This window comes from Lagopus leucura, unplaced genomic scaffold (assembly GCF_019238085.1).
Source record: "Lagopus leucura isolate 7727_CA_CO unplaced genomic scaffold, USGS_WTPT01 Super-Scaffold_73, whole genome shotgun sequence".
Taxonomy (NCBI): Eukaryota; Metazoa; Chordata; class Aves; order Galliformes; family Phasianidae; genus Lagopus; species Lagopus leucura.
The window spans coordinates 26,194,459-26,219,375 of record NW_024962252.1 but is presented as its reverse complement, the minus strand read 5'-3'; the positions used below and the strand labels follow the sequence as shown (position 1 = coordinate 26,219,375).

Below are 24,917 nucleotides of genomic sequence, written 5' to 3'. Positions count from 1 at the left end.
TACCTGCATACATCTTAAGCCTTCAGATTTTTCCTTACTTCACAGTGACAGAAGTAGATAATGATTCTTAGAGAGCCATCTGTGTACCTGGAGGCAGCAACACAGACATCACTGAGAGCTTCTTTGGGTTGTGATTTTGCTGGCTTACCTTGGGAAGGCAAAATTGTATGGTGTCTCATTGAAGACTGCTCTTCTAGAAGATGACTGCAGCCATTTTTTTCAACTGAACACCTATGTCTCCAGTGCACTAACTTGGGCCTTTAAGCTCGTACTTAAGTTCTGTTGATACTGATCAAGGCTGCAGTGTAAAGTCAGTAGCAGAGCTGTTTAGAAGTTGATTTTTAAACATTTTTTAAGCATAATCATTTTTCATTCATATAAACTGATTTTTCTAAACCTTCCAAAACAGTTTTATTTCAGCATGGAAATGTTGCTGAGGTGCATCAGGCATTGTAGCTGCACTTTTTGTACAATTTTCTTTCCTTTTTGGCTAGCTTCTGAGTTGTCCTGTGTTCCTCACAAAGCAGTAAGACTGAACAATATGTTGTATTTTCTCTTCTTTGTCAAAAGTTGATATTTCGTGATGAAAACAACTGCATGACCTACAGGAAAAAAAGCTGTTGAAATATTTCCATACGTTTGTACACTTTTTTTATCCAGATATTGAGCTTCCTTCAGAAGCTGGGGAGTATTTTTTTTAATTGGGGAAAGAAAAAAAGAACCCACAGTAATTCTGACTAGTTTGAGTGAATACTGTACTGCGAAGATTCAAAAAAGAGATTTAAACATTACTGGAAGATGAGTCTTCAGATATTTAATGATTCGGTGCATTTTAAGTCTAATATCATTATAAAGGGAGCTTTACTTGTTGTAGTCACACCTAAAAATGTGTTTGTTGTTACTTCCCATTTCCATCTGTCTGCGTATTATTGCTGTGAAATTATATTCCACTACGGTATTTCGAGCAGCAGTGGCTGCATGTCATTAATAATATTAAGGCCTGTTAGTTTTGAAGCATGCCATGATGACTAAGCATCTCTCAACTTGGTTTGCATTTGTTTTGTTGAAGGTGGAATTTTGTTCCTTCTGAAACTGCTGAGACTTGGTGGCTTCTGTAAAAGGAAAGGAGTTGATGAGAAACTGCTTTTGTCTCCCAGTGTAGCAATTCTGCAGATGCTTTTAGCGCCTCTGCAGCTCTCTTGTATGGGTAGGACCATTGAATTTTATTCACAGTTATCCAACTGGGTTTCTTTTATCACCATTACATATGATGCAAGTCTTTACTCTGCATATTGCTGAAAATTAAGTAGCAATGGGTACCAGGTAGCTGTAAATGTTCATCGACTGTCTTCAAAAGAAACTGGAGAACATAGTGATATCACTGATTATGAAGAAGTTGATCTGAAGATTGGAAGATTTCTAGTATCAGAACAGTGCGGTACCTTTTAGTGGGAATAATTTCCAAGAAACATAACTGCTTTTAAGATGCAGCTCGAAAAGAAGATAGGGAGAGATTCTCCACTAGGGAGTGCAGTGATAGTGCAAGGAATGACACTTGTAAACTAAAAGGCAGGGAGATATAGTTCAGATGTTATGCAGAAGTTCTTTCCTCAGAATAATGGTGAGGCGCTGGCACAGCTGCCCGGAGAGCTGTGCGTGTCCAATCTCTGGAGGCACTCAAGGCCAAGTTGGATGGACCCTAGGAGGCCTGAGCTGGTGGCTTGTGTCCCTCCCCACAGCAGGTGGGTTGGAATTGTCATGGTTTTGATTGTTTTTCAGTATTCCACATCATAACATCATGTAGTGCACTGGGAGCTAAAGTGTTAATGCTCCAATCCCAGGTACCTGTCCCTATACATCATGGAAGTCATGGGATCTGGCCCTTCCTGGTTGGGTGGTCTCTTACTGTGGGTGTCGGAGGATGCTTTCCTAGCCATACCAAGCTTTTCAGGTTTGACATGGTCTCAGGAACAATCTCTCCTGTTTTATTTGATTTATTAGTCTTAATTTCAATTAGATTTTGTGATATTGGGTTATCTTGCATTCCGATATTATAGTTAGTAAAATAAGTTTTCCTCCAGAGATCATTGCTGCTGTGTTTTTGTTTTTTTCTTCCTTGAGCCCAGCTCCTATGTCCCTAGCCCTTTTCTCTTTTCCTTCCCTGCTGCCCCCCTGACATGGGCATAGATTGATGTAGTTAACTGTGTGACAATGATCTTTAAGGTCACTTCTAACGCAAACAAGAATTCTGTGTTAAAATTGTAAAAATGAATACTTTGACACAGTTTCTTTTCATGCAGAGAAATAAGCTTTCTGACTTGGAAGTACCTTCTAGTTCAATGTTCCAGCTCTGTCACAGACCTACCAAAATACTTCCCAGCTCTCCTTCACCTTGTTTGCTCTCTCTTTAGAGTGACAAGTTACCACGGTCTTGACTGAGCTCATGTTCAGCAGCATCATTGGATTATTTCTTTACCTGATTAACTTCATTTGCAAAGGGTTTTCAGTATGTTACCTGCAGCTGCCTTACTTCTGCTGTTGCATCACCTCTTTGAATGAGCTAATCTACTCAGAAGATTTGATTTTCACAGTACTGGTGGATGCGAATTAGCCCTTCTGTGCCTTCTTTACTTTTCATCAAATCTGTATTTTGCTCTGTTTTTAACATTAAGTTCCATTTCAGCATGATCTTAAATTGGCTAAACCTACATTTAGTCTTTCATTTAAATATCCTCTCTTTCTGTTTTTTACTTCCAGTGCCACTCTTGTTCATATCCAGATCTCAGCTGCCAGGCTTCCTTTCCTGTTCCTCATGCTTCTAAGCTGTGGGAGCTCCAGCAACATGGCTGTGGACTGTACTGACACTGTTAAATCTCTACTATTACAAATGGTGCAAGCTTCCGAGTGGTTGAAGGATAAAACTTGAGAACTAGTTCTGAGGAAAGGCAGGTTAAAAAAAAAAAAAAAAAAAAAAAAAAAGAGGGGCAGTTCTGTGAAGGGTTGAATTTTTTGGTGGAGCAGCACTCCCACACGCATTAGAAAGCTGACCTGGCTGAGGACAGGGAAGAGGGGCTTGTGGAATGTTGTTCTTTCTAGATTTGTGGTTGGTTTTGAGGATTATTTTTAGGAAAGAAAGTTGTGTGCTTGACTGCTGATTTTATTTATTTAGGATTTAATAGCTTTTAAAACTTGACTTGTAGCTGCACATAGTATTTTAATGCCAATATTGTTTTCTACCATGCATAGAGGAGACATCTGCACAGATTTTGCCGTAGTCACATCAATGAGTAAAAAAAAGATGATACAAGTAAACTGTTCTAGGGAAATAATAGTTTCAGTGGGAAGGCAAAAGTATGGCATATGGGGAAATTTTACCTTCAGTAATTAGACTTTATATTGGCAGAGGTGTGGACCCAATGAGTGGAAATAAGTTTTGCTTTTCTGAAGTTCTCAGGATTGGCTGATTCTGTGTTTTGTGGTGATCCCTACTCTGCTGCAGGTTCCTGTAATTACATTGTGAAATACTGAATTTGCTTCACTCCTGAAGTCAGTTACATTGTGGGGGGAAAAAATAGAATAACTTTAGAGTAGCAAGCTGAGAGCATTTTGTGAATAGTGATTACAGCATTTATTTCTACAGTAGGATAACTTCTCCCTTTGGATTCAGACATAATGTTCTGGAGTGTCTGTTATTTGTGTTTACTTCCATATGGAATATAAGCAGCATTGTGGAAATGATTTAGTTTTACCCGAAGGTTTAAAAATCTGAGGCCAGAAAACATTTTAATCTTTAGTGTACTGAAAATCCATTTCAACTTCAGAAATGGCCTCCTGCTTGGCATAATAGGTTTTAAAAAGGGAATTAAGGTTTATGGAGCATATGCAAATGTTCATGTGGCACAGTTAGTATGAATGAGAGCATGAGAACATCAAGGAAAGTGCTTTTATGCTGTGGCTGTGGAACCCAGGGGCTTAGTTAGGTACAGGGCAGGAACAACGCTGTGCTGTCACTGATTATACAAGGCATTGTTCATTCAACCTTGATTTTTTTTTTTTTTTTTTTTAATAACTTTCCACTTGCCTGGTTTATTATTCTGAGAAAGCAATTGTTATTCTTTGTTAGTAGTCTAGAGTTAGTAGTCTATATCCTGAATGAATATCTGAAATCAGTGCTGTTAGGATAGAGTATTGAAGATTCTGTGTGCTCCTAAATGCTGGTGTTAAGGTTGCTGGTTGATCTGATTGTGAGGAGGAGCAGTGCAGAAAGAGAGGCAGGTAATTGGAGAGGCCTGGTAGGAAAACACTTACATCTAACATGAGTACAGTTCATACCATTTGACTGGAAGACTGAACAGAGACAATTTTGTCTTGTTAAGTGATCGGGTAAGAGCTCTGTGGCATATGGACCATAGTCCCTAATGGCATGCTTCCCTGGTCTTCACTGGTGATTACCAGTAACATGTTACTGGAAGGGGATAGTACCACATTGCTTACTGGGTTCGCAGTCTGCCCATGAAGCAAACCATTCTACTGCTTCTTCCACTGACTAGATGAGGAACTTGGACTGACTCACTTCAGCCAACCATGCTTTTCGTTCAGAATTTAGCTTGGATTGGTTGCTGAGGTCACTGTACCAGCTGTTGGTCCTGCCTTTGCAGCGTGGATAATGTGCTTATATTTCAAGTCCTTAACCTGCTGCAGCTCATAGCGTGTGATTGAAAGTAAACTTCTGCTGGTTTTCCATTGCTTAAAGATGCTGCCATGAACTGTGTCAATTTAGGATATGAGTGATGAACAGTTCAGATATCCAAGCAGGGTCACCAACTGGGGTTTCTCCATCAGCTGTCCTAGGCTGGCTCAGTCAGGTCACTGGTTGCTAAAGCCATGTGGTTTAAATATCTCCTAATGCACACCATGCACAGAACCCCCAAATTACTGGCTTTATAGCCATATATTCAAACTTTGGTTCTGCATGCTTTCTATTTTGGCTTTAACAGTAATTTTTTTAAACAATTAATCATTACTTAATAAACCTGTGCTGATTTATCATAATTGCATCTATAAATCTCTTTCTAATGACTATACACATGAATTTCAATAGTCCCTTCCCTGAGACCACATTAGTCAGCATGAGCTCAGACTGATACGTAGACTTTTTTTTTTCCCAGACTCATAAGGAAGTGTAAAAAATTTATGCTCTTGCTTTAACAGGGTCCACTGAGGGTTGGGTTTATTTATCTAAGTCCTTACTAAAGACAAAAACTTTTCTATGTTTAGCAAAGCAAAGCTGCTTTTCAGATGGTACAGTGCACTTGAAAAATGACAGGGAGTTGTTAAAAATAGAGCTGAAAACATGGAGAGAAGGAAGTACGAAGGTTCTTTCCTATACATCCCTTTGCCCTAAAGCTAAAGTTACTATTCAACATTGGTATAAAAAGAAAAACGTGTTTACAGCACCTCTTGAATTTTAAGGCCATTTCACTATGCTGTGAACCAGCAGTGGAGAACAACTGTCACTGTTAAAAGGAAACTACTTGCCATACTGAAGAAGAAAGATGCTGGAAGATGCAAATGGTCTGCCTCATTCTCTAGGAGGAGAATTCATTCTCCTGTACAATTAATAAGATTTCCTAACCTCATTTTTCAGCACTCAAATCTCTACTTTTTGTATGTGAAACAATTTTTATTCATGTGTACCTTTGTTGGGACCTCAGTTTTGCATCCCCTGCTGCTTCCTCCTAGGAAGATACAGATGGAGAATGAAATGGACTGAAGAGTCCGGACAGACTGTTTATTAGGTTTTTAGATTCTTTCTTATTGAATTAATTAGAATACTAATCAATATATATTTTTATCTATCTTTGCATGATAGGTTTTGTATCTGATTGCCTGTTTAAGTTTTCCACATTTTACATAGCGCAAAATAATTCTCACATATTGAATGTAATATTTATACACAGGGACCCTTGTATTTGTAATATGATAGTTGACACCATGTGTCTTATTTCTACAGTATGCTATCTGATTTGGATCATTCTTAAATTAAAGTTATATTTTCATGAAGAGCTGTAAAAGCACCTATGGGGAATGCTGCTATTGCTAGCATCCTGGTGTTCAAAACTCAGGATGTGCCAGTATCAATAAATACATTTTCCTGCTGAGTTTTCCTGCTAAATTTTTTTTTTTTTTTTTTTGAGCTCCCAGCCTGAAGAAGGAAGAAGTCTGTAAAATCATTCCTGTATGAGAGTTTGGTAAAAATGTATTCCAAGAGAGAGTAGGGAAATTGTGTGTTTTCTTTGGGGCTTCTGCCTAGCATCATGATGCCTGGAGAGGCTGAGAGGCAATCTGTTTTCTTACCCTTTTTGGAGGGAGGAAGATGGCATGGAGAAGTGCTGCTCTATGATCACACAAGGAGGCCTGTTGCTTTTACAGAAGCACCACTAAAGTTGAAAGGCAATAGAAGTAACCAGCAGAGCTGTCATTCAGTAAGATTCTGTAAGTTCTTGGAATTGGTTTATGGAGAAAATGCACAGATAAATACTGTTTCATTCTCTGAGGGAATGAAGTATGTGGAAGTACTTTGTATCTGCTTTGCCAGTTACTCACACCCTCTTTCTACCACCATTGACGTTTAAACCAGGCAGACAATTTTAGAGATAAACCCTTCAAGATGTGACTTACTTGAGGAGGTTTACTCCTGTTTGCCCAGCTTAGAGCAATGGCTGAAATGCTGGGAGGTTAAAAAGAAAAAAGAAAAAGGGAATTTGAATGTTTTGTTGATCACAGGCTGTCCTTTTATGTCATTTGTTCTGGTATGTGCATTTGATACTCCTTATAAAGTGATGTGCTAGTCCGGCTTTTAGCAGTAGGTCAATAGCATGCTGCTTTGTATCCTCTGAATCCATCCCAAGCACAGTTAGGCTACAGTTATTGACATACATAGGGGAAATAAAGCACAATCTGTTGTAATTTATATTAAGGTGTATTCCAGGAAGGAATCAAGAGGTGCTAAAGATTAAGAAAATTATATTAAGGGGTATTAAGGGACAAAATTATTCCCTCATTCTGAGCTGTAGGCATACCTGTGACTACAACCAAAAAAACTTCAGTCTGCAGTCATAGTAGAACTGTTGCTAATCTGGGTGGCGATAACCACTGGTACTGCCATCCTCCAGAATGATAAATTGTTCATTAACAGTGATGTGGCTGTAGCAATCTGAATTTTTATTGTTTTCAGCAAAACTACTTGAGTTCCTACCACCTGTGTTACGTACAGTAAGGCATTCTAAAACTGCAGCTTAAAGCCTTAACACAGCCATTAAACTAAAGCAGCACATTCTAAAGCTTTGGCCATGCAGTTTTTACAGGAGCAATTTGCTGCTGCTTTTAGAGGGACCACGTTGCCTTGCTGCTGAGAACTCTGCAATTACATTGTACTTGGGTGCAATGCCAGCAATTCTGCATAGTGTGGGTGTTCAAGAGCAGTCGCAACAAACTTCAGCCAACTCCTAGAAAGAACCGTGCTCCCACGCTTTCTTGATCTGTGTTTTGCTTGTTTTTTTTTTTTTTAATGAGAAATTCTGTGTTAAACTTCTACTTCGAAGAGTAGTGAGTTCTGCTCCTGTGCTCAGTTCAGAAAAAAAGGTGTGGGTAATTTCAAAAAGCAGTTCAAAGGGATACATTATGAATACGTTGAATTGTTTTCCGTGTTTTCTTGCTCTCTTGATATCCTGTTTACAGGATATAAAACTACCTGTGTGTGGGAAGGAGAGCTGCAGATATGGTAAAAGGTCTGAGGGCAAAGTGTATGAGGAGTGGCTGAAGTCCCTGAGTCTGCTCAGCCCAGAGCAGAGAAGCTGAGGGAGGCGTCATGGCAGCTACAGCTCCTCACAGGGAGAGGAGGGGCAGCGCTGAGCTTTGCTCTATGTGACAGCAACAGCACCCAAGGGAATGGCATGGAGTTGTCAGGTGAGAGTCATGGGACTTAAGGACAGGTTCTGCACCATGCACCAGAGCATGGTGGGTGTGGAACAGGCTGCCCAGGGCAGTGGGCGCAGCCATGAGCTGCAGTTCAAGGAGCATTTGGACGCTGCTCTCAGTAATGGGGTTTGAATGTTGGGTAGTGTGTAGAGCTGGGAGTTAAACCCGATTCTTGTGGGTTCCTTTCAACCTGGGATTATTCTAGTCTAGCCTCCTATACATTTGCCCATCAGAAGTCCTGCAGGAGCTTTGTTTTTTCCATGAGCTTGTATTGTTTGCAGTCAGATGCTCTGTTGAAAGTTAGAACTGTGGGGTTTTTGTTTTGTTTTTTTTTGTTTTTTTGGTTTTTTTTTGATAGCTTAGGCTTTTATAGCTTCAGCTGTTACCATAAACTCTTGATCTTGCAGAGTAATGAAGAATTTCCCCATACACAATTACTGTTATGGATTGACTGTGGATATAGGTGCTGCTTCTGTACCTTTATGCACTCTGGTTTTGCTAGTAGGACATGTCATGGGAGGTAGCCAGCAGGCTTGAGGTTTTTTTGTATCCACGATCAGTTCTCTCAAAATTAAAATTCCTTTTTCTCTTTATTCTCAGATCAGATTATTTTTGCATACCTGATGCTGAAGCTCAACAAAGATGACAGTATCATAGATGTACTCAGTGGCCATCTGTGTGTAGTATGAGAACTGTCATGAATTTTAAGTTTAGTGTATTTGCAAATTGTTCATGGTCCCACACATCTACATGTCCCATGGAACATAAGTCTGCCCTGTAATTGATGCTTGATCTAGCTTTTCAAATATTTGTTTTAAGCATTATGGATCTGGAGCGTGAGGGTGACAGGGTAGGTGAACACCTGCTAGTCCTTCACTGTGATATTTAAGCATAATTTCAGAGATTCTTACAGCTGAAGTTCTGCTTGATCTATCTAATACTGTACAATTATTGCTGCTTTACAGCGAATATTTCATGAGTGATAGAATTTGCAACTGAAAATTAATGCTTTGTAAATTGCCTACCTGCCATCTGGAAGAGGGAAGACAACAACAACGACAACAACCAAAAGGCAGTTGGCACCCAAAAACCTTTAATCTGGTGGAGTGTGCCAAGCTTTGCCTTGAAATGATGTGCTCCAAGGCAAGTTACTCCTGGACTGAATTAAAATCTAAAGATTTATTTCCATGCAGAAAGATAGCCTTCAGAGGAATACCTCTACCTACCTGTAAATGATCATATCTGTGTTGGCACAGTGTGCTGATGCAGTTTGGTTTTCTGTTGTTTTTTTCCTTTTTCCTTTTTCATTTTGAGAAAACAAGAATTGAATTCTATGAGCTAAACACAATTCTCATTTGTACTAGTAATCTTTTTGTTTAACAGCACTGAAGTCATCGTAGTTACACGTAAGTAAATAATGGACAATTGAGTCTAATAAAAATGTGTGTTGATGCAAAACAAAAGAGAATATGATGTGTACATTACAGGTAGGCAGCTTTTACTTCTCTGACTTTCCTTAAATAATTTAAAATAATCAAAGCACATTGAGAAGTATTGAAGTAATTTAAAATATTGTCATGGTTCTATGTTTTTTGTTTTTGTTTTTTTGTTTTTGGGTTTCAGTATTCCACATCAAAACATCATGTAGTATACGGGGCATTAAAGTGTCACAGCCCAATCCCAGGTACCTATCCCTGTACATTACAGAAGTCACGGGATCTGGCCCTTCCGGGTGGGGGGGGCGCTCTCTTGCTGCCTGGCAGTGGGTGCTGGAGGGTGCTTTCCTAGCCGTTCCAAGCTAAAAAGCAGTCGCCCCACGTTGGGCGCCAAAAAATCTGTCACGGATTTGACCAGATCAATCTATGTCCATGACAGGGGCGACAGGCCTCTGCCCTCCCCCCCCACCCCAGTCCCACAAAATGGGAAGGAAGGAAGGGAGGAAAAGAACAGCGGCAACAATCTATGGAGGAAAAACTTATTTTACTATAATATCGGAATACAAGATAACACAATAGATACAATTTAATTGCAATTGAGATTAATAAATCAGACAAGATGAGAGAGAGAGAGAGTTCCCGGGACCGATTCAAACCTGAAAAGCTTGGAACGGCTAGGAAAGCACCTCCAGCACCCACTGCCAGGCAGCAAGAGAGCGCCCCCCCACCCGGAAGGGCCAGATCCCGTGACTGCTGTAATGTACAGGGATAGGTACTTGGAATTGGGGCAGTGACACTTTAATGCCCCGTACACTACATGATGTTTTGATGTGGAATACTGAAACCCAAAAACAAAAAACATAGAACCATGACAAATATGTAAATAGGAAGAATGTAGGTAAGATTCTTATGCAGTTTTCTCATGCAAACAAAGCCATTCAATACATGTCTTTCATTGTACTTCCTAGCATGAGGTACTTAATCTGTGCTATATATTGGAGTTACCAATGAGAAAATTATAGGTGTAACCTTTATGGGATCAGGTAGGATAATTTTACTTAGAATGCCCTTTGAAACAGTACCAGAACATCTGATATTCTTATGCCAGCCACTTTGAGAGATATGGCAATGAGCAGGTGGTACTCTTGAGATTAAATTTGAATTTACATTACAAGCCTTTTTTATTAGTATGAAATAACTTATCTCCTTCAAATGGTGACATGTTGAATGTTTAAGGAGGGCTCATGTTTTGTAGGTTAGGATGTTTTAAACCTCTTTTTTTATTCTGGATTTTTATCTAACTTCTTTCCTACCCACCTCCAGAAATACATGGTTGCTCGGTTTAATAGAATAAAGCCAAGAGAATCATATTAATGGTTGTGTAATCACATGTTATACGTGTGCTTTATGTTACTCTATATTCATTTCTATAAAATTAATAAATTATTTGTATGCTATTATGTGTAAATACGTATGTGATGTGTCAGAAATTTTATTGCAAGACTCCTTTACAGGAGAGTGTTTAGGACTGTTTTGAACTACAGAAGTTCAGTGTTAAACTGTCCTTTCGATATGATGATGCACTGGAAAAAAAAAAAAGGTTCACAGCTTAGAGGTGAAGTTGGAATGTTTTTTTTTTATTGGCCACTGTTGTCCGTTGCACTAAATATTAAAAAAAAAAAAACAACTCGTGTGGGTTCCTGGATTATTGCTGTATGTCCTCTTATTCCCCTTAATATGTTCCACTGCTCTTGCTCATCCCCATGTAAGGATACCACTGGGTTACATCTTTATTGTTGCCTTGTTACTTTCAAGAGATTTAATATCTGCTAATTTGGGGTGCCATACAACTAGTGAAGATCCTAGGGAAGGTCTGCTCAAAAAATTACTTGACGCTCTCAGCTGCTGAAGGAGAAAAGTAAACCACATTTGAACAAGACTGCAGATGTTGTTTTAAGAGGAAAACAATGCCTTGGTTCTGTAATGAAAGTTTTTTCCAAAGGAATGTATTGTAGGCTTTGAAAGTACTGCACTTCTTACTGTTCTGTATTATTTAAATTTTGGCAAGAGCTTAGAAGCTAATGTGCATGCATTGATTTTTTTGTAATTTTTAGATCACTGCAAGGATAATGAGAAGTATAAATAACTTAGCCTCCTGGTATATTAAGTATATAGACACATCATCAACTGTAATTTAGAATTGTTTTTAGATTAAATCATTTTTACAAATAGTTATTTAATTTAGCAAGTTTGTCCTTGGGTTCAATAAAGTCATCTGTCATTTATAGCAGAACTGCTGCTTTTGGAAAAGGAAACATTTAACAACATTCAGTAAATCCTGAGAGTCTGTCAGCTTTTCTATTACATTCTTCAGCATGGCTTTTATTTAACAAAACACTGAAGCCATAGCTACCTTGTAGTCATCTCTTTCAGGTGTTCCTCAGTATTTGGAACCCTAGCTGTAGAGCATCTTTACTTAGATTGCAAATAATCAGGTGGAATTAGCCCAGTGCCTTTGCAGTAGCATGGATTAGTTCTTTGAGTAAGAGGTTTTTTGTTTTGCATTTTTGATTTTTGTAGACTACCCAAAGTTAATCTATTAAGAGAAGTACCTTGCTAAATAAGAGATGGGGATAAGGTTGCTCTGGAAAGTGAAAAAGGAATTGACCTGTTCCTCTTCAAAAGCAAACTGTTTTGTATTTTGCTATGACAGGTGCATTTCTGAAGTGAATGACATGCACAGTAGAAGATGATTACTTTTGATTAATAACCTTGGCATTAATGAAAGAAAAAGCAGCTCAACTTCTTCTGAATAAAAGAAAAAAAGCAGTGAGACATTTTGTCCAGGTTTTTTTTTTTTTTTTTTTAATAAAAAAAACTTAGATTCCAAAATCTTAGGTTCCAGTCATTTCTCTAATGACTTTTAAATACGTATCAGGATTTTTCTTGTTTCGCTGGTGTGCCATGACCTGAATGGTAACTGGGTTTGTTTGTTAGAACTTAGAGTCAAGGAATTGTAAAAGAAATGTTATTCATTATTTTGGTGTTGTAAACATTGCTTCTAAAGACATTATTTTCTCATCTTATTGTCTTATGTAGGCATGGAGCAATTCCATAATGACCATTGGAGAAATACCTGATGAATCAAATTTATGCATCTGAAAACATTATGATCAATTACTTCTGTTGGAGAAGTAACTGGTTTGTCTTTAGTCTTATCTGTAGTCATGTCTGAACAAACGTTTTCAAGTTTTGCTCATCTCTGCTTTCAGAATCAGTTGTTTGAGTTTCAGGAAAGATTTGCTTTTTTTTCTAAAGAGAGGCAAATTTCACATTTATCCTATAAACAGCTTTGAAAATACTCTGACATTTGTGGTTTTTTTCTAATTGTCTTGCTCATTCTGCTACAGGAGTTCTGTTTTCCTGGCTGTATTGCTTTGACTGATGATATCATGGTCTAAGCCTCTCTTTCACACTTGTTCCTTGGAGAAAGTACTGAAAGGGATGGGAGGAGGGTAGTCTCAGCCTTTCATCTTTATTTTCTGTTGTCAGTATTTCCAGTTTGGAAGTTTAGCACATTGGTCGTAATTATTTCATATTAGCATAGCAGCTACATAGGTTACCCCTGAAGTAGAATTTTATTCTGTTCAATTTCTATGCTACTTTCAGTTCTGAAATGTCTACTTGAAGTATATTAGGCACTTTGATTACCATTGATCATGTCTATCTTGAAATGAAGTTTACGTGAAGATCTTCCATGCTTTAATGTTATACCTGTTTATTGTCTTTTCATGGACTAGATTAAAGCATGTCTTGTAGCTGAAACAGTGTGAGTTCGAGATGTTATTTTAATCTGCAAGGGCAGCATCTCAAGTTTGAATTAACACTGGGAAGAGCTCTGATTCTTGCCCTTTTTCATAGAATGATTTGAGATGGTAGGGACCTTTAAAAATTGTCTAGTCCAACACCTCTGCAATGAACAGGGCTGGGGATTTTTGTGTCTGAGAGGTTGCTCTCAGGCAAAACTGAATGATGGTAACTTATAGAGGTAGATTTAATGTGCTGTGGGAGAAAAAATTCTCCCTGAAGGTGTGTGTTTGGCCCAGTCTGCTTTCTCTCATGAGAAGCTTAGAAGCAAGAATTCACAGCTGAGTAGAGAAGGAAGGAAAGAAAGTATGCGCATACTCAATCCCATCTATATTCAAAGTTACCATGAGCCCATCTGAATCCTTCTGGCATCATCTTCGTCTTTGCCCTTAGCTCTCCCCAAAACTCTCTCTGACAATTTGTCCGATCTTCATGTCGAAATCTATTACTCTGTTTCTAAAATTAGGAGAGCAAAGCACAATTTTGGATCTATAGTAAGGAACTTTCAGCAAACTCAAATTGTTGGCATTTGGGGTTGGTCTGGTACGAGCTGTCCTCCATAGTTGCTTGCTCTTCTGAGAAGCAGAGTTAGCCAGTGTGGCTCATTCAGTAAATAGAAAGCAAATAGTTTCTCTTGTACTGGAAGAGAGACAATCCTCTTTGTACAGAAGGATTCCCTGCAGCTAAGATTAAAAAGTAAGATTTCTTTTGGTTTTAAGTAGACATTTTTCTCCGTCCTCTGCAGTGAAGATTGTAGAAAAATACTCCCATGAATAGGGTAAAGAAAAACAAAGAGACATGGCCTAACAAAGCACAAATTTACCACAAGCTCATGTGTTAGATGCTGCTAAAGGACAGGATATGAAGACTGTTTCATAACTTGAGTGTTCCTGGAGCCATAACTGCTAGGACACATGTGGTTTGTTTGTAATGAGGGAGCACATTGGAATCATTTCAGGAAACGCTCATAATTGAGCTATTAATAAACAGAAATTACAGTCTAATTGGGCTAGATGTCTTTATAGCAACAGTCCTCCCCTCAGATAAGTCAACAGACTCAAAATGCCCTAATGCAGTATCAGTGCTGTATGAGTCAAACTTCAGTGTGGGGAGGCAGCTCCAAAAAAATTCTCAAGTTAAAAAAAAAAAAATAGAATCAAAGTAGTGATTTAGGTTGTAATGTTTTCAGTATGGCCTGGAGTTCTTAAAAGTTTCTTTGCGGAGAGTGCACTGATCTGTGGAAACACCTTTCTGAGCCCCAGTACCTTATCATATTGTCACCTCCAGTCTCCAAACACTCTTAACTGTGTTTGAAGGTGCCTGCACACTGCTTTGTTTAGACTTGCTGATTTGTGAAAAACTTAAAGCCTCTGTTTTGCTAGATTTACCCAGATTTGCCTGTATCACCAGATAAGCTTGTAAAAAAAATGCAGAACAAAGACACAATAGGGATTACCAAGGTAAATTTCTAATTATGTTTGGAAAAGAAGTTACAAAAGATAATGAAACCCAGTCCTTGGTTGCTGGCAGCTCAGTGACTGTGGTGTAAAGCTAGATGTTTTGCCCTGCACCGTTGACAGAATCTCTGGCCCAATCAGAGTTGCCTCTCTTGGGCTTGACCATTCACTGATTATTTTTACAGAATCCTTTTAATATGGACAGTGTATTTGGGGACTTAGCTGCTCACATCTTTAAAGACTCCAGGGTGTCTTCTGAACTGTTTGCTTTCCTGCCCTAGCAAACAGTATTTGTAGTAGCTTAAAACCAGCTTTTGTAGACTTGTCTGGCAAAAGTGGAAGCGTATGAAGTAATTTATGAGGACTGTTGCTGTGCAGAAGGTTTTGGCCTCTGTGCTTTGATTTGGTCTTAGCCATTTATGAATACCTTGAGTTATGCAGTGCCATCCAGACTGCCAGAGGGTGCCTAGCTCAGGCACCCTTCTCATTCCCTGTCTGGCTTAGAATTCCTGTGTCAAAGTGACCTGCTTGCTCTAGCTTTAGGATGAGAAAGATGTAGTACGTTTGTCTGTTGTCATGGTTAGTAAGCATCAACCCTGATTTTTTTTCAACAGTTGTTGACTGTTGGTAGAATTCTAGTGAGAACATTATAACATCAGTTTTAGAAATCGTCCAGCCTTTGGTGGTTTCAGAGGTGAAAGGACTAAATTATTTTAACAGAAAATGGAGGCACTATGCTCTAGTTAGGATACGCTATGTGTAAAAGCATATGCTTGGAAATGGTAGTTGAGAATCGGTTCAGAAATATTCAAACTTGGATTAAGAAATGTAAGTGCATTCTTCTAATGTGTGCTAAGTTTTCTTTTCACACTATGCAGCTCTTTGTAAAATTGATGGTAAGCATAAAGTGCTTTAAATGCACCCTATATTTCTGTTAAAACAGTTATCTTTAACTATAAGGACAGGCGTGATAAGTGAGGATAATCTTTCATCACAACTCTGTGCCATGTTCTAGTATGTGTTTAATTTTTTTTAGATATATGAATTATTTCATTTTACTTTTTAGCCTTGCTGATGCCTGGGAAAATGATTTTGGAGTTCATCCTTTAAAGTTTCCATCAGAAACATGTCTGGAATTACTTCTGATGCTGAGTTTGAGTACTGCTTCTTTACCCCCTTCAATTCAGCGCATGAACTCTTTTCAGGTAAGGAGCAGCTGCTGTTTCAGTATAATGGTGTTATTTTTAGGAAGAAGATAGATCCAAGAGGGTCTATAAATGCTTTCAGACTAAAAGTTTGTTTTCTGGAGTTGAGTAACTTTTCATTTTGTTATATACAGCAGTAGAGAATTTCTTTTCGTTCTCAGTTTTTCTTTTTTTTTTATTAGATATAGACTAAGGCAAGCAGTACCATTGTTTTATTAAACACTGAGTCACTGTTTAAATGTTTAAAGAAATGACATAAAATTTGCAAGCTTAATCTGGAATGGCTAGAATTATTCAACTCTCTTGAAATGCACCATTACATAAAATTATCTTGTCTTCAAAAATAAATAAATGAGGTCCTCAGCTAAAAATGAAGATATACAGTGGTGAAAACCAGTCTGAGCAATGGGACTAAATATGCAAGCCAGTGTATAAAATTAGCAGTGAAGCATTTGGAATTTCATCCTGTTTTCTGTTACTGCTACAGTTCTCACCAGTAGCAAATTTTCCTCAAAAATAATTGTTGCAGGCATGTTAAGTTGTGGTTTGTGTGGTCTTAGTATATTTCTAAACATGTACAAGTCTTACAACAGATAGCGGTATGTAAATTCATCTTCGTGCAACCTATGAACTCAGCTTCTTTTTTTTGTATGTGATATTGTCTCATGTATGTGTATATTCTGTATGAAAATGATACTTGTATTTGAACTGAAAATCATTGTTGAGTTGCTTGTTACCCATACGTGGCAGTCTTGTTCAAGAGGAGACTGGCTTCTAGGCTACTGAATACTGGATTCTGGTGCTAAGGGCACTTGCAGAGAAATGACCCATGGATGTGCCTGAGCTTTCTGCTTTCCTAAATGTTCCCACTCTTAGACACGTGCTGTTGAGCTAAATAGATCACTAGTTTCCACTCAGGCATGTTCTGACACAGCATTTTAAAATGAATCTAACAGGCAGCTGTGTGTGTTGTGATTTGAAAGTTACAGCTTAACTCCTGAGATCCCATTAGTAAGCTAATAATACATAGCTAAATGTACCAGCTGCTTATAACTGAGTAGGCAAAAATTATCCACACCCATGTGATGTTTGAGATTGTATTTACTCCATCTCTTGATGGTATTTCAGTGTTGCAGTTTTGACAAGCCAAAATCTTTAGTTGGTATACATTTGCAGTAGGTGTCGTTTAGGTTGTAAAACCCACTCAAAGTAAATGTGCTTAGTTGCTAATCATTTCTGTAATAAACTCTGTACTGCTTTGTAAAGCTGCAGAAATGCTTTCCAGGACAAGCTTAACAGACTCCATATCTGTGCTGAGACATAAATTACATTTTATTTTCAAACACTGTGCTACTGCTTAGTAACATAATATTTGAAATCCCTTTTCATTCCATTTTGATCTTGTGAAGACTTTTCACCGTGATTTACATCACTGGAGCAGCCTGGAAGAAAGAAGCAGCAGCAGGCTGTTCACAGTTCCCTGATTTTAAAGGGGTAGGGCAGTCACTGCAGCCAGCTTTTAGGGTGCCTGTTTCTGCTAGAACAGGCTGTTGATTCTAGATCCCAGAATGCCTTTGTCTCATCTCTCATTTTGCCTGTTCAGTGACAGTAACATTTTCTGGTAGACTGTAGAAAGTCAAATCTTAGGAAGCTTGAGCCCGGAAGCTTTTGAAGGACCAAAATGGTAGACAAGTTCATGTTTGTCAATGGCTGCCCCTCTGTTTTCTAAGAGAACTTTAATTTGCCATCCTCACTTGCAGCTTTGCAGACCTGAGGTCCTACTAGGGTGCCTAGAACCAGGGATTAAGATTGGCTGAGATATCTTGTATTTATCCTATTTATTTAGCAGTGCAGAAAGCAGTAAGAAGGGAATGAGGAACTGGCTACTTGAAATGATTCAAAATGTTCTTAGCTTGCTTTGATCTGAATCCTTTACATTATATTGAAAACTGTGTTAGCTTGCTCAGTTCTGGATCTCAATCTCTACCCGCCTGAGGTAGCATCTCTTGGCTTTAGGACTCATTGGACTTGACTTTATGTATTATCTAAAATACTTGCAGATGCTTGTAGCTAGCATCCCCACTTGAGTTATAATGTGCTTCATCACTGAACTGCTCAGTTGCTGCTTCTCAGTGTAGTCTGGGAAGATGCGTTGGTGCTTTAGAGTTTAAAACAAAAAGCAGTTAACACAGGGAAATGCTTTAAAGTGACATGTAATCTCTGCTGTGTTTTGCTAACCTTATCTTTCTCTGAATTCAAGCACAGTGAGCAGAAAATGTCTTGGATATTGAATTATTATGATGATACATGGGGCTGCTCAGCACATTCTCTCTCACTGGTGTTACTGTGGGAAGCTAAATGCCTGATTTCCCACATCAGGGCTACGTTCATAAGACTGTAGGCTGCAGCAAGAGTTCTCAGAGTTAAATAGATCACAGTTTCATTTTTATTGTCACAGTTGCATGAAACTGAAAGAAGATTAGACTTTAAAGATGGCAAAGCATTTTAAATTTTTGTTTGAAATAGTTGTTGATATTCTTCACTGCTGTGCCCAGTGTTACCATGAGTTATCAGCACACTGTGCTGGAACTGTTTTGCTTCCAAAAAAAAGGAGTAAAAAAAAAAAAAAAAAGGTTCTCAGTGCCTATTGAGTTCTGTCATTTGAAATAATTTGGTGCAGAAAGCATTCTAAAGTACTGAGTGGTTGTGATATAAAAGAAAAAGTTGCTCAGAAACTATAAAAAATAATGAAAAACATATCCAGTGTAGTTTAATGACTCTACTATGTGAGAATAAAAAAACTCATGGAAGGCAAAATGCAAAATTGCTACTGCCTGAGGTATGCATATTGTCTGAACTAAAGCCTTGACATTCAGTGTTTTCTAAGTGTTGAGACTTACATATGTAAGTTAGGATGTTTCAGGAACAGAGTAATTGCAGATGCACCTGTGTTTTCTGACAGTCCTTTTTGAAACTAACTGCCACTTCAATTTAGGAAAATCTGCTCAGCTCCTCCTTTTGTTGCCTTTGGAGTATTTGGAGCTGCAGATGTCACAGATTCTTTTAAGTTGGACTCTGCTCCTCTGGGATACTGTCAAACAGTAGCAAAGAAGGAATAGGGAGATATTCTGGCTCTGGGATATGAAAGATGACAATATCAAGACAGAAGGAAATTCATCTGTCTAAGAAACCAGGAATAAATCCATTTGTGCATTGAAATGTTTTCTTTTCAAACGTTTTTTAAATTAAGCTCTGTATGACTTGCTTACTCATCTCCCACAAGATGACTTACAGATTTGCAGATGTACATTCTGTAAAATTTTGCACACAATGGCTAGAATCCCAGATCCCTCAAGATTTCTGCAAACAAGTGTTTCTTCATTTTTCTGACTCTCAGTGACTGCTTATGTCTCTGAAATTTGAGTGAACACTGACAGTTATATGGAAAAAACACTGCAAAATGGAATGGAGTAATTTTTATTTCCCTTTGCAAAATGTAAACTCTAGTGAGTAAACCAAGCTTAGTGTCAGCCTCTTTTGGTGCTCCTATTTCCCCTAGTTTAATGTGCTTTTCTTAATTTACACAGATTTGGATAAAAGTGCTTGCTGATGTTGTTTTTTTTTTCAATTTGGACCAATTTCACTTGGTTGCCAGGATGACATAGGATGGCTTAATTTTGTTTTGAAAGCTTGTATAGTTTCTTTAGAAACAATTTTTTGTGCAAAGGACTGGAAAAAAAAAACACAAAACACCAGCATTCTCCTAAACGTTTGGATTTCGTTTAGCATTACATCTGCAAGTAAGTGTTTTATTTTGATAATTATGTGGAGATATATTAAAGATCAAGTTTAAACAATTTTTTTGTAAATAGGAAACAAGTACCCAAACCTTAAAGTACTTGAAAAGCAGATGTTTTCTTTCTAAATACACATACAAGCATTTAATTGACTTGAAAATGAAAGAAGTTATAATGTCTGTATATTACGTTTTGATTGCTTGCATTTACTAAATGTCATAATAAATCTGTTTGAAGACTGCAGAGTAATTAGAAAAAGTGATGGTGATTTTGAGGAAATGCTGACAGAAACAAGCAATAGTAAAAGAATTAGTATTTCAAAGCCAAACTTAAATACTACATTACAAAATGATAGAAATGTCTAGACTCAGTCGAGAGATTGTCTTGTTTTTCTCATCTGCTCATTAATTGTTTTAAGGTGGATATTATCATGTGGCCAGGCTGTTCTGTGTTCACCATAAGCTACCTTTTTACAAGCATCTCTAGAGAGATCTGTGGTATTTCTTGAATACTGAAAATACTGAATTTTTTTTTTTTTTTTTGACAAGCTCTCTCAGAACCTCGAGTTGATTTTCTTTTTTGCTTGAATTGTAGTTATGTACCAGCTTGAAGCCTTCGTTGAACCGTAACCAAAAATATTTCCTACTATTGATTCCTCATGAACTTAATTAACTCAATGTTTCTTACCTGAAAAGTGTTCAACACAGATGTTCTCCATACAGAGGAGTGTGTTGAGCAGTGTCTTGTGTTTCCCCTGTATGTCCCTGATGTGACTAATCCATACCTGCAGGACAGGCAGTCATTTCTGCACTATTAGTATTTAGTAGCTTGTGGCACTGATAGGAATGGGAGGGTGGTTGGACTGGATGATCTTGCAGGTCGTTTCCAACCTTGTGATTCTGTGATTCTATGGCTGTATGAATTTTGTTGCTGCTACAGAGGTGCTGATGTGAAGGTACTATCCCATTTACCTAAGGTCTGGTATGGCTACACTGCCTCTAATGGAAGGGAGTTGCCCATTTCTTTGGTTTCAGACTAATGGAAATTCAGTCGCATCTAAAACAAGACTAAAAAACTCACCTTACTGGTGGAAGTACAGAATTTTGTGGTCGTTTTCAGTGCTTGGTGATTGAGAGTCAGAACTAAACTGAGATTCAAAATTTGTCATCTGTTTCTTGCAATTGAGTTCACCAGTACAGAAAAAAACAGAGAGGGTGAATCTGGGCATGTTGTACACAGAAGAATTGAGTGTAATTACAAAAACATGAGCCTCCAGTGAGAAGCAGTGTATGTGTAGTATGGAGACAATTGCCTTTTCTAGAGATATAGTTTCTTCTTGCTTGGAAGGGGTGATCTGCCTGAGAAATCAACTCACTTTCGTTCATTTGTCCCAGTCTAGACTCCAACAACAAAAACCTGTGTGGATTTTAAAAGCTGAGTATTCACTTTCATGCATTTCCAAGTGCAAGGTCTTTTTTGGTTGTTTCTGGTTGTTTGAGGCAACGCCTGCTGTCAATAGAAGCTGGAGGATGAAAGGATTGAGCGCAGCCCTTCCAAAAAGGACTTGGGGCTACTGATAGATGGATGGAAAGCTGGACGTGAGGCAGCAGTGTGTCCTTGTAGCTCAGAAAGCCAACCGTACCCTGTGCTGCATCTAAAGAAGTGTGGCCAGTAGGTCAAGCGAAATGATCCTGCCCCTCCACTCAGTGCTGATGAGACCTCAGATGAAGTACTGCATCCGGGTATGGAGTCCTCATTAGAGGAGAGACATGGACTTGTTGGAGTGCAACTAGAGGAGGGCCACAGAAATGAGCCAAGGGGTGGAACGCCTCTGTTTTGAGGACAGACTGAAAGCTAGGGCTGTTCGGTCTGGGGAAGCTACTAAGGAGGCCTGAGAGCAGCCTTTCAATATTTGAAATGGGGCTATAAAAAAGAAGAGGACAGAAGAGGACAGATTCTTTAGCAGGGCTTGCTGTGATGGACAAGGGGAAATGTTTTCACATTAAAAGAGGGGAGATACAGACTGGATATGGAAAATGTTTTTTACAAGAAGAATAGTGAGGCACTGGAACAGAGTTGCTCATCTTGGTGGATGCCCCATTCCTGGAGACATTGTCGGACTGGATGGGGCTCTAAGCAGCCTGATCTATCTTATGAGTCCCTACTCATTGCAGGGGAGTTGGGATAGATAACCTTTGAGGGTCCCTTCCAAGTCAAATGCTCCTGTGATGATTCTGTACTGAGAAAACAGACCTAGAGGATGCAGTATAATATCAGCATTTGATAATACATTTCATTGCCATTTTCTTAGTCTGTACAAATATGTTAGTAGTTCTTTAGACAGGAATGTGAAATTGATTATAGGAATCCATTTAGATAGCTTGATACAGCCCATGTTATCAACTGCTTGAAAGGGATGATGAAACTAATTTGGATTGAAAAGGATTGATATCACTCATTTAATTTCCTGTTTACTTCTGTTGTGAAAGGTTTGATTTTTCCCAAATCGTTTTGACGTCTGAAAGTGTAGCTGCTCTCTGATGTCCTAATTATCCAATACTTGTCTGTAAGATGCTATTAGACACAGAGAGTTTATGTTCTTTATGAACACGCAACACTCCCAAAGAGTGTTTATCATGAATGTGTTCTGAAAGGTGACCAGTCAAATACCCATGTTTATGCACCTAAATATGTACATAAAGAGCCTTCATACAGGATGTCTGATGCTTTTTAGCACACCCATTTCTGTGTCTTAACTGAGAATGTCATCTTTCTGACTCAAAAGCAAGCTCATAATTCATGGCCCTAAGGCCGAATGTTGCTGTGAGTGTTTGGCATGGTTTATAGGTAATCTTTTTCTTTTGGGTTGCTTCCCTCCAAAACTTCAATTTACCTGAGTTAGTCTTAGCTGTGTCCAATTCATTATTAATTAATCAACTTAAGTTCCAATGTCCTAGCCAACAAGGTGCAGAAATGTTGTTATCAGCTGAATAGAGCCATGCAGTCAACTGTTACTTTGGAAATCATACTGAGTCACTGGACAACAGAATAATGGAAATATAATGGAAATTTTTCCTAAGGTTTCACATTGTTACTCTTTGAATGCATATTGTCATGGAAAACTGTGACACACACTGTTCATTTCCTTATGAGTCTAGATGGAAGCTTTGAAGCTACTTCAGAAGTTTGTGAAAATCTGCAAGAGAGAGGTATTTATAAGGATACTTCTTAGTAGACTTACAAGAGCTTTAAAAACAGATGGAATCAAAGGTATTGAGATTGCAGCTATAGGCTGTAATAGGCATATTATCACAGATAACAAGATTTTGAGGGATTCTGAAAGAGGATGTCACTGAATCCTAGTGTTATGTTAGCAGGCAGGGCATCTTGCCAAGACACTCAGTGCAAGAGTGTTATGTGTTAAGGAGCTGGAAATGGTAATGATGTCTTCAAGGAGACAAATGGACAAAAATACAGGCATCTGCAAAGTTGGAGTGTAATAACTGAATCAGTGACTAGACTGTGATTAAGTACATGGTAGATGGAAGGGAAGAGGATTGTTAAGCTCTTTTTTTTTTTTTTATTGTCAGTTGAAAATGAGTCTGGAATGGATCTTTTGGTGAAGTGAGTAATGCTTCCAGTGAGAAACATACAGTTTGCTTTCTCAGAAATAGGAGCCCATCATTCTGTTGCAGTGTCAGTAAAGAGAGCACTGGGCTCTGAATCTGTGCTTATGTCATAGGTCTTTGATCTGTGTTTGATGGCTGGTGACAGTTGGTAGAGTTTGAAAGCTCTCACTTGTTAGGGAGGAAAACTTCATGTTTAGAGCTTAGGAAAGCTAGAATGGGAAGAAACATAGGTGTGGGAGATATATGTATCAAACTGCTGTCTGTCCAGAGATGGGGGAAAAACATAAAGGAAAATGGAAGAGATAAGCAGTTCCCATTGACATAAACCAGCAAAATTCTGACAGACTACAAAAAGAGTAGGATTATTTCCATCTTCTTTAAGGTTTCTTGCTGGTTTGACTAGTAAGAAAACCAGTTCTGCAAATGTTTGTACTATGGCTTCACTACTTTTGAACTAAAGAAAATTGTTCTATGTATGAATAGCTTTTCACAGTGCTCCTAAAATGAAATTTGGAGTACTCTACAGGAGGAAGAAAGAGAAAGACAAAAGGTATCAGCGTAGCCTATTGAAATCAGTTAGTCTTTGACAGCAAGCTGCTGTTGCCAGGTTTCACCTCAGGGCAATCATTTAAGAGTATGTAGGAAAACTTACAGGAATCTAAAGAGGCAACAGCCAAGTGAGATCACAGGGAGTGTTGGGTGGGCAGAATGTGATCGGTGGTTGGACTTGGCCAGGCATTCTGCTTAATGTTTCTTTATCTGTCTTCCAGCAGCTTGACAAGTAAAATAGGAAATGATTCTGCCTTATGGAAAATAAAAGTATTTTCCACATCGTTAACATAAATTATAAAAACAATCTGTAGAGAAAGAAACTATTTTAACATAGCAGTTGCCAATCTTCATTATTTTTATGAGCTTTGGCGTTGTGAATTAAGCAGATCAGGGAACTGTATTCTTTCTGTTGCTTTCAGTGAGCTTGAATTTATCAGGAAAATAGAAGAAAAGTGAGTATTAAGCGCACTGGCTACATGAAAAAGAGTCTTTCCTGCAAACCAGTACAAATGAAAATGTTGTTTTAATCTTACTAACTAGCTTGGCAGCTCAGTCCTCCTACAGTTTTTTCCAGGATGCCTGGCCTTCCTAAATACAAGCTTCAAAAATGCTGGGCATTGTACAGTTCAGATGTTCTCACTTTCTGTAATTACAACCACTAACTCCAGTTTTTTTTTTTATTAATAACTGTTACCTGTGTAATTCAGTTTTAGACAGAATTTCTCCTGCTCTTGGTGTTCTGGTCTTTGACGCTTTTTTTCTGTTGTTGTTCCTATTTAGATGTCCTACTGTAACAAAAAAGCTGTCTTTGTGTAATGCAGTATGATTAGCTAACAAATTTGTTTCAACTCACCAAAACACCTGCTGCTTATTCTTAGTGATGTTTTTTTACAAAGTTTATTCTATTCGTCATCTGCCACACTTTAAGAACTCATTAATTTCTAGGACTACTTTGTTTTCCTCTTTGTTGACCACTTACTCTTTCTACAGCGGT

The 24,917-nt window shown here is 38.3% G+C and overlaps 1 protein-coding gene across 1 annotated transcript in view; it reads left to right on the top strand.

Moving 5' to 3' along the window:
• Nucleotides 1-24,917, top strand: part of UBE3D (ubiquitin protein ligase E3D) — a 78,700-nt gene that overhangs the window by 31,495 nt on the left and 22,288 nt on the right. The window contains 1 exon segment of the mRNA XM_042893421.1: nt 15,807-15,945. Within this exon segment, the coding sequence (XP_042749355.1) occupies nt 15,807-15,945 (139 nt within the window).